Source organism: Leptonychotes weddellii, unplaced genomic scaffold, assembly GCF_054177405.1.
Source record: "Leptonychotes weddellii isolate Sample4059 unplaced genomic scaffold, ASM5417740v2 HiC_scaffold_4745, whole genome shotgun sequence".
Classification (NCBI taxonomy): domain Eukaryota; kingdom Metazoa; phylum Chordata; class Mammalia; order Carnivora; family Phocidae; genus Leptonychotes; species Leptonychotes weddellii.
This window is the reverse complement of record NW_028014572.1, coordinates 1,325-11,513: the sequence shown is the minus strand read 5'-3', so window position 1 is coordinate 11,513 and position 10,189 is coordinate 1,325. Positions and strand designations below refer to the sequence as shown.

General features: G+C 43.6%; 1 protein-coding gene and 1 pseudogene across 1 annotated transcript; one reads left to right on the top strand and one right to left on the bottom strand.

The window, feature by feature from the left end:
• Positions 1-5: 5 nt before the first annotated feature.
• On the top strand, positions 6-1,746 carry LOC102739916 (protein IFIT1 homolog B; the record flags this gene model as incomplete). The annotated part of the gene is made up of 1 exon (XM_081810975.1): positions 6-1,746. A coding segment is annotated over one exon (519 nt), but the record flags the coding sequence as incomplete, so codon positions are not given.
• Positions 1,747-2,988: 1,242 nt separating this feature from the next.
• Positions 2,989-6,576, bottom strand: LOC102739624 (triosephosphate isomerase-like; annotated as a pseudogene).
• Between the last annotated feature and the right edge of the window lie 3,613 nt (positions 6,577-10,189).

The window sequence follows — 10,189 nt, the reverse complement described above, 5'->3', positions numbered from 1 at the left end:
AAATAAAGAGAGCTGCCAACTGGCAGCCCAGAGGACAGGTTAGAGAAGATGTCCACAGATTGGTTCACTTGGCTATATCTGAAATTCAAAAGACTTTGATGATAAGGCCCACATTTGAGTTGGCTTATGTTGTATTGGCTGACATGTATGCAGAAATAGGCCAATACACAAAGGCTGAGGACACTTTTCAGAAAGTGCTGTGCATGAAGATCATCAACGATCATCTACAGCAAGTGATTCATTACTGCTATGGCCATTTCCAAGACCTTCACAAGATATCTGTAGATAAAGCAATCACCCATTATGTAAAAGGTCTCAAAATCAAAACAGCCTCCGGCACCAGGGAAAAGATTCTCACTGCCTTAGAGAAGCTGGCTAAAAGACAGGTTCATCAGAATGTCCGTATGGTGGAAAGTTTGAGCATCCTTGGGTTCATCCACAAATTGAAAGGGGAAGTGAGTGAAGCCTTGGAGTGTTATGAGAAGGCTCTCAGGCTGGCTGCTGACTTCAACACCGTGATTTGAACTAGAGGTCACCATTACCTGTTTAATGCGTTCATAGCTAAATATAACAAACATCTTTGCTGATCACCGCTTTCAGAAACATAGAACATGCTTAAATACAAAACAGTTGACAGAACACAGACTCAGCTGCCTGCTGACCCCCCTCTTTCTTTCCTCGCTGACCCCCTCCGCGCTTCTTTCCCCTTCTGTCCATGCACCTATGAAAGGAGCATCCATTCTTCTATGACACATCCCTGTGCTCATTGGCCAAGGCTGATGAATGCTGTTTGGGCACCTGTTGCCTGCTAGACCAACAAGAGTCCTTTTTCCTCTGGCTTTGCATTTGGAATGAGCAGCTTCCATCCTCAGTCTGTCTGGTCTCCTGGACAGAGGAGTCTTAAACAGGGAAGATTTCAGCCCCTCCTGGGCCCACACACAAGTCACACACCAGTGTAGCTGCGTGCACGCACCCGTGTATCTGCAGGCACATGCCCACAGGACGCTCACACATTGGTCCAAAGACACTCCTGCTGCTTGGTTCACACACTCAAGGCATGAATTCCTGGAGACGGTGATCCTGAACCAAGGGCACAGGCTGTTCATATACACATGCCTTACACATCTCTCTCCACACATGCTGATTCTTGAGCTCACACACGCGCATTCCTGCATATTTGTGCACATATGCATTCTGTATTTGGAAAATACCTGACACCGACTACCCACTCAGAAGTTAAAAAGCATAGGAAACAGAAAGGATTTCTTTTTCATGTGGCCAGGGGCACTGACCTACCAGATCTGAAGGCAAAGCAAATGAGCAAAGATGAGAAAGAAAAAAGGAGAAGGAACTTCAGGGGGTCACTACCATGTTCCAGCCCCAGAGCCCATTTCCCAGGGCCCTCCTGCAGCCAAGACCTGCTCCTCAGTGAGCCAAATCTCTAACCTCATAAGAAACTCAAACTCTCCCGTATACATTTGTCCAGCCACTGGCAATCACAAAGGATCTATGTGTTCCAGACATGTGGCTGGACATGTACTCACATCTAAGAAAAATTAAAGTGTATTGGGGAAAGATAAATAAGGGAAAAGCCTATTTAAGAGTTGCCAGCTAAACATGACAAATACATTAATGCAGTTTTTAAGTGCTTGCTGTGTGGTGCATGATACAGCCTTCTCCTGTTTCTAACTAAAATATTTTCTCCCAAAACATTCAGTAAAATTAACCACTTGATAAGGTAACAAAGTCTTTGAGTGCATTTTATGGGTGAAATTTTTTAAAAGATGTATGTTCTATGTTCGGGTGGAAGTCGAAAAACACAGAAACAATGTCTAGGGCAATAGGTCAGAGAGGTTGAAACCTTGGGAATACAAATACCACCAAGAATCTCTTAAAATATTGGGTAGGGATTTACTTCTACAGGCCATGGAATTGTAAGGTTGGTTTTTCCCTGAGAGCTGGAACTGACTGGTGTGGAGGCTGGTCATTCAGGGGACATCCGGGGAACATAAAACACGTAATTAGCACCCTTTTCAACTTTGTTGCTACTAAACAAAGAACTGATTTATTATATTTAACCTGCAAAAAACTACTAGAGCAGGAATACTGTCTTTTTCTTGTAAACAAGATGGGACTAAAGTCATCACAGTATGCACGCTGATGTGTGTGTTGTTTTTTTTTAAATATTTTATTTATTAGAGAGAGAGAGAGCACAAGCAGGGGGAGTGGCAGGCAGAGGGAGAAGCAGGCTCCCCACTGAGCAGGGAGCCTGATGGCGGGGCTCGATCCCAGGACCCTGGGATCATGATCTGAGCCAAAGGCAGACGCTTAACCATCTGAGCCACCCAGGCGTCCCATGCTGACGTGTTTTATCAGCTAATGGTAGTGATTGCTTTCTTACACCACAACAAAAACGAAGATAAATTAATGGATCGAGACCTGATGGATGAATAGATATGGAATCAAGCAAATACAGTAAAATGTCACTGTAGAATCTAGGTGGTGAGTATACTAGTGTTCGTTGTAAAATCTCTCAACTTTTCTCTGTCTGATGATGCTCAAAACAAAATGGTTAGGATAGAAAGGTCAAAAAAAGCCATATCTAAAAGGGAAACCAAAATTAGGCAAGGGAAACAAAATATATATGGGCTAGAGGATAAAAGCGCATGGAGAGAAAATATTCCAAGTGATTGGTTTGAAGTGCCGGGTGTTTCTTTTCCCCACACATGAAACTTTGCAAACACACAACATATAACACAGTCTTTGGCACCGCGGGACAGAGTTACACCCCTGGCTCTCAGCCCTCGAGCTTGTGGCGCGAGTTGGGAGAAGAGGATGGCTTCTCTCTCCTGCTCTCATTGAGGACCAAGGGGACCCTCGAACAAACTCCACCCCTTTCTCCTCTCAAGCCAAGGAGAAGCCACCTTGGTCACCTGTGTAGTGCTAACCATGATGGTAAGCGGAGAAAGGAGAGGCCTGTCCCAACTATTACAGGATAAGGGGTAAAGGTAAAGAAGGGGTATAGTTTGGATTAGGCCACAAAAGGGAGCAGGTGACACCATCCAGAAGCATGTGCAGCTTTGGGGGGCAGTGGGGTACACAGTGATTTGGCCTCTGAGCTACCTTGTCCCTGGCTGAGCAGGAAGAGTAAGGTAAATGGAAGGGGCGCAATTTGGCAGTGATGATGTCCCCCAGTTTGGGCTTGAGGGAAGAACCACCCACGAGGAAGCCACCCACAGCAGGCTGGCTTGCCAGCTCCTTGCAGGTTGCTCCAGTCCCAGAACCTTCAACATAAACAGGATGCTCTAAGCCCCTGCATCAACCACGTGAGACTTAAGCCATCCCTGGAGCGTTTTGTGTACTTTCTGTTGCAGTCTGGCCAGTACCAATGGCCCACACGGGCTCATAGCCAGGACAACCTTGTTCCAGTCCTTTGCATTATCTATGGTGGCCTTGTTTTGCTCAAAAGTGCCTACTCAGTGATGCCAGCTTCCTTCTCACTCAGCTTCTCCCCAGTGCAGGCGATTACTTACAGTCCCTTTGCAAGGGTGTGGGCCCCTTTCTGCCCTATTTGCTCATCTGACTCCCCAGAGACAGGCCTTTTTTCTGAGTGCCCCAGGATGGCCAGGGCTGATCACCCAGGGAAGGCCCCGTTCGTCACTGGGCAGCAGTTCTCCCAGCCAGATCTTGGGATTCTGCCAGGCCAAATCCATGTGGCAGTGGGGGCCACACAAACTACCTAGGTGTCTGCCGCAGCTTGGCAGTGTTCAGAGCGGTGATGCATTCCCCCAGACTCTTCTTACAGTGCTCCCCACCATGAAGAACTTCCTGAGGGCACCATGGCGCTGGAACCAACACACTGAAGGCCAGTATCACACCCGCCCTCAGTGATTTTTCAGTACGCTGTAATTTGACTCTATATTTTTAGAGGGATATATCTTATGGACAAAAAGAAAAGCAAAAAAAAAAAATCTTAAACTCTACTCAGCAATCGTTTTGAAGGTTGTTTTGTTGATTTTCTTACTCTGAGGCTGTTGTAGCACATTGTGGAATAGATTGTATGAATATCAGCATCACTTAGACATTCAGTTCAGGAGAAAAGATACACAATTAGGTTAAGTAAAAATCTTATAAACTTGAATTTGTAAGATGAACTCATGATCTGTTTTTTTTTTTTAAAGATTTTTTTTTATTTATTTATTTGAGAGAGAGAATGAGAGAGAGAGCACATGAGAGGGGGGAGGGTCAGAGGGAGAAGCAGACTCCCTGCCGAGCAGGGAGCCCGATGCGGGACTCGATCCAGGGACTCCAGGATCATGACCTGAGCCGAAAGCAGTCGCCTAACCAACTGAGCCACCCAGGCGCCCCACTCATGATCTGTTTTATCTTTAAAATATACACACAGTGCCACAGTGTCACTTTCCTGGTTTTGAGCCGGTACTACAGTTATATAGGAATTAGCCATTGGGGGGTGGGGGTTTGGGGGGGAATGGAGCGACAGGCATACAAGGCTCTTCCTACAACTTCCTGTGAGCCTATAAATATTTCAAAATAAACCTGAAATGTCAAAAAGGCAATGATAAAATTCAGTTAGTACTTGAATATGTTGCAATAGGCCAAACTGGGGGTCAAGGTGGACTGAGAGGATGCGTGAAGAGCCGAAGATGTGAAATCCATCAGACCATTCACAACAAAGGATTTCTGTGTCTTTGAGTTCTTCTCCACGGATGTAATTGCAAGTACTTGGGAATAATCCCAAAAGCCAAGAACATGCTTTTCATATAGTGGTCCACAGACTCAAAATTCCATTCTTCTTCCATGCCATCCTGTGGATCGGGAGGAGACTGTGGGGTTAATTGTCCGTGGTGCAGGCGGGGAAATAAGGCACAGAGTAATGAAGACACTGAATCTGGGCCACACAGAACAGGAAGTAGGTCCAGGGATGGAGTCTCAGATCCCTCAGAGAATCTCAGTTATACAGTAGATTACAGGCATCATCTAGGCCCTGCTTCTTGCCCAGGTGTACATCAAAATCACCTGAGGATTTCTGTTTAACACAGAGACAGGAATGGGGGCCCATTCCAAGACATGTACTCAGTTGGCCTGGGATGGGGCCTAGTTAACAATATTCTTTTTTTTTTTTTTAAGACTTTTATTTTTACGAGAGTGAAAGAGAGAGAGCATGAGCAGGGGGAGGGGCAGAAGGAGAAGCAGGCTCCCCACTGAGCAGGGAGCCCAATGTGGGACCCGATCCCAGGACACTGGGATCATGACCTGAGCTGAAGGCAGACGCTTAACCCACTGAGCCACCCAGGAGCCTTCGTTAGCATTATTCTTAAAACCTCCCTAGATGCTTCTAGTGTGCAGTGAGGGTTGAGATCCAATCATCTATTCCAAATCACTTGTTTACCAGCTGAGGAGTCTGAGGCTCATGGAGGTGAAGCGACTCATCCCAGCTGGTCAGTCACTCAGGGAGCTGGTCCGAGACCACTGGTAACGGACTCATCGCCTAGTGGTGAAATTTCGTTTTCTGAAAGTTTTGTTTTCTACAGCTCTCGTTTTCTTTCTCAACTGTAAACACGCACACACACACACACACACACTCATGGGCGTGTATGTGTGTGTCCTTTGTTGGCTATTTGCTCTCTGATCTCTCTGATGTCACCCATGGACAAGATTCTGAATATCTGTTCACTCTGAGCCAAAGCCCCTTAGAACTGGGACTGCTGCCAAATTCACAACAAACATTCTGTCTGCGTCTCTGCATGCTATCCAGTGCATTTGGCAAATTACAAACCCAATCACTTTTCTCCATAAGAATTCCAAAGATACTTGTTTCCCAAAACAGGAGAGCTTTTCTAATTTATGTATTTTGGCATTTGCTTACCTCCTGAGCATTTGTCAGAACACATGGGTAAACCTATCTCAGGTACTGAGAAGTTTTTATTTGTGCAGAACTTTCTGGCTAGTTCAGGACGCCTCCGAGGAAGCTTATATAACCAGTGAGGCCTGAGCTGGGTGGTGAGCTGGGCACTCTATGTCAAACCACAACACCTTGCTCTTAGCTCCTGTCCAAGTGATCAGGGATTAAGAGGCTCTCTTGGTAATTGGCTCATTTCCTTCATTCCTGAACCGGTGGCTTGTTTATCTCTGTCAGGTTGAAACCAAAAGTAACCACGAGAATCTTGATCACTTTAGTAAGAGTAGGTTTTTATATATTACAGTAGATTCCTTTTATAGTTAGGAGGCTAACTGAAAATGGGGCTACCTTCCTTAATCCTTCCTTTCTTACACAGCCATCCAGAATCCAGCCACCAACCTCCATCACAGGCAACAGTGGGCTGAAGCTCTCCTGTAGGGTGTGAGGCAGATCTGGGTCCACACACTGACCAGTCACTGAGTTTTCACACCACTAGAAACACCACTCAATATGGTGGCAGGTCCACAGTCATTGGTAATCCGGTTTCATTCAACTCCATACTCACCTGGAAACCCCACAAGACACTGCACACAGTCCTTGCCCCTTGACTCTTGATGATGAAGCTGTGGACGAAAGGCACCATCAGAACGTTCCATCTCTTACCTCAGTTCTCTGTTCTCTCATCTCAACCACTTGCTGTTCTTCTCTCTCAATAAGCTTCTTCTGTTTTTATTTTCAAGCCACATGAAAAAACATGGCTGACAATGGGACCCAAATGCCTATGTGACAGGTCCGACATGCCCCAGATTCAGCTTTCCAGGGAAGCAAGTCTAATTGTCTCCTCATAACAATTTTTTTTATTATTATTTAACAGAGAGAGAGAGAGAGCACAAGTAGGCAGAGCAGCAGGCAGAGGGAGAGGGAGAAGCAGGCTCCCCGCTGAGCAGAGAGCCCGATGTGGGGCTTGATCCCAGGACCCTGGGATCATGACCTGAGCCGAAGGCAGCCGCTTAACCGACTGAGCCACCCAGGCGCCCCAACAATTTTTTTTAAAGATTTTATTTATTTATGAGAGAGAGAGAGAGAGAGAGAGAGAGAGAGAGCAGGAACGGGGGAGGGGCAGAAAAATAGGAGAAATTAAAATCAAACCATTCTGATGTAAAACATGAATGTCTTGTTAAGGATTTAGCTCATCTGAGTAATTTAGGGGTTCTGCTTCCACCTGTGAAGAGGTATTTATCCATGTACAACATGAGGTGTTAGCAACGGTACAGAGCCTTCCTTGAGCTACAGATAAACAGTCTAATGCTATTCTATTACCAAGGATCACTTGGGCTAGGAAATCTAAAGACTTTTGCTGGGTCTTAATGGTTCAGGCAGTGGAGCGAGCTCTTCTGTTAACACTTCTGGTAAGGTTTCTCATCATAACTTCTAAGTCTGCCATGTCTACTCCAAGCCATGAATTTATGATTCCAAGGTATTGGTTAAAATGATCCCCAGAATATCTGGCAGGAAGGTCACAGCCTTGGCTATGACCACAGCTGTTGTCTTCATATTCAAAAAGTTCCTCATCAGGGTAATCATCTGTTCTCAGTAAGTCTCTTTTCCTTCTTGAGTGAGATTCGGGAATAGTGGTTGTAGCCATTTTAAGAAAGTTAAAGAGAATGTTAAATGCCACAAAAAACAAGAAAAACACATGCCACCAAAGCCTTTCCAACTATCAAGACATTCATAAGCCCGAGACTGGTGATCATATCCACAAAGAAAAATATACCCCTTAGGTGCATACATCAAACCAGACATGGTGACAGTACTTACAGAGTCATTAACAGGCAATGAAGGGAGGTGAGCTCAAGCCAGGGGTCAGTTTGGGGGAGAGTCCCACAAGTTTCATTGAGTTGGCAAGCTTGGGGATGGCGGCCATGGGGGGAAGGTTGGATATATGTAAAGACAGGGAGGGAAGAACACTAGGTATACAGACACCTTTAAGAGTTGGTGACCACCAGTGAAGAAGTCCTACTGAGTATAAAACAGCAAAAATCATAAGAATTCCTACACAGAGAAACAATAGTCTAAAATCTCAGTGAGCTTAGGAATTTCCATTAGATTTTGGCAGTTATGAAAGAGTTATTATTCTGGTTTGGTCCTGACTCTTGGGAAAGTATATTCAGATGTCGTCTGCTTCTTTTTCTGGGATGTGGTCAGTTTGAGGTTTTCAACTGATTTGGTCATCCAGTTGGATGTTGGAGCCTTTTTAGAATGAGAACCATGAATCTATGAGTCAGTGCCTTCTAATTTTGTGGCACCGGAGTAGGCTGGATGAAGTCTTTGTGGAGATGTCTTTTCCAATAAACCACATCTCCAGTTTGGAGGCTATGATGTTCAATGTCTTGGTCTCCCAGGAGCACACTGTGGAAAGGCTATTCTACCAAAGTAGGATTATCCTCTATGGATTTGATTAGGCTTTTGTGAAATTGAAGCATATCCCTCTTTATCAGCTGTGGATTAAAGGAAGGCAAGCTACCTTGAATGTCCTGCTACAAGAAGAACAGTCTGTCATTTAACTGGTGTCAGAATGTTAGGAATTTCATATAATTTTTGGAACATTACATTAACATACACCATGCAAATATAACATAAAGAAGGTTTAGTATGACTATTTTTTTTAAAGTAGGCTCCACGCCCAGTGTGGAGCCCAATGCAGGGCTTGAACTCATGACCCTGAGATCAAGACCTGAGCTGAAATCAAGAATCGGATGCTTAACTGATGGAGCCACCCAGGTGCCCCAGGATTACTTCTTATTTGACAATGCTTCCCATGTATTTTAACATATCAGATAAGACTAATTAATTTAATAGATTGTTCTAATGTTCCAGGGACCCTCTTAAAAAAAAAATCCCCCCAAAGTTTCTTCCAGGTCAAAAAGACTTAATTTAGATTTTAATTTGGGGAGGTTTATAAAGAATATCAGAAGGTTTGGACATGTGGCTAAATAGGATCACAGGAAAGTATGTAACAATACTTATCAATTTAACCAAAGTGACAAAATTCTAGAAGTATACTCCTCCTCATAGTAATCTCAATTCTTTTATCATAAAACCTATTTATTAATAGGCCTAAATATATATAAGGTATATATATATAAGGTATATATCTATATACACACACACACATATATACACACACACACACAATCTAACAATCTCTCTGTAAAAATTAAAAGCCAAAAGCAAATAAACTAATAAATAGCAATCAATGTCTCAATATATTATTTATTAGGAAATTACCTAAATATTTAATGACTAGCCATCTAATTTAATTCAGCAAAACTCCAAGGTTTTAAATTACCAAAAAGATTTGGGGACACTATTTCTTAAGACATTAATATTGCTGGAAACTTAATTTATAAACTTTATCTTACTTATATGTACTTAATTCACTTGTTCTTAATAATTATGTTTAGATGAGTCATGAATATTTCACAAGACAATAAACAGCCAACTGTTATCTTTAACTTATCTTTCTTGCTGACAAATTCTGTAACAGAGATAATATGATCTTGTATGATTAGTAAACCCAGGTAGAAAAAGTTGCTTATCTGCATTACATCTAATGCTGGTAACTCTGAAAACATGCCTGTTTTAATTAAACCAACAAACTTCAGTTAGCTTTTATTTATTAAGTTTGTATGGTGCCTGGGTGGCTCAGTCGGTTAAGCGTCTGACTTCAACTCAGGTCATGATCCCAGGGTCCTGGGATCAAGCCCCACATCAGGCTCCCAGCTCAGTGAGGAGCCTGCTTCTCCCTCCCCCTCTGCCTGTCCCTCGGTTTGTGCTTTCTCTCTCTCTCAAATAAATAACTAAAATCTTTAAAAAAAAAAAAAAAAACAGAAAAGATTAACCCTAGGGCACATGAACTTAAAACTTATTTGGATTAATTGCTATTACACTCTGGAGAGTTGTTATGAATACTAAATCTATATAAGCACTTAATATTCTTTTTTTTTTTAAGATTTATTTATTTATTTTAGAGAGAGAGAGAGCATAAGCAGGAGGGGCAGAGGAAGGAAAGAGAATCTCAAGCAGATGCCCCGCTGAGTGTGGAGCCTGATGTGGGGCTCGATCTCACCACCCTGAGATCACAACCTGAGCCAAAACCAAGAGTCCTACCCTTACCCGATGGTGCCACCAGGCGCCCCAGCACCTATTATTCTTTCAGCCAATTAAACAGAGCCACAGGCATTCAGGAAAAGATGGTGGAGGAGTAGG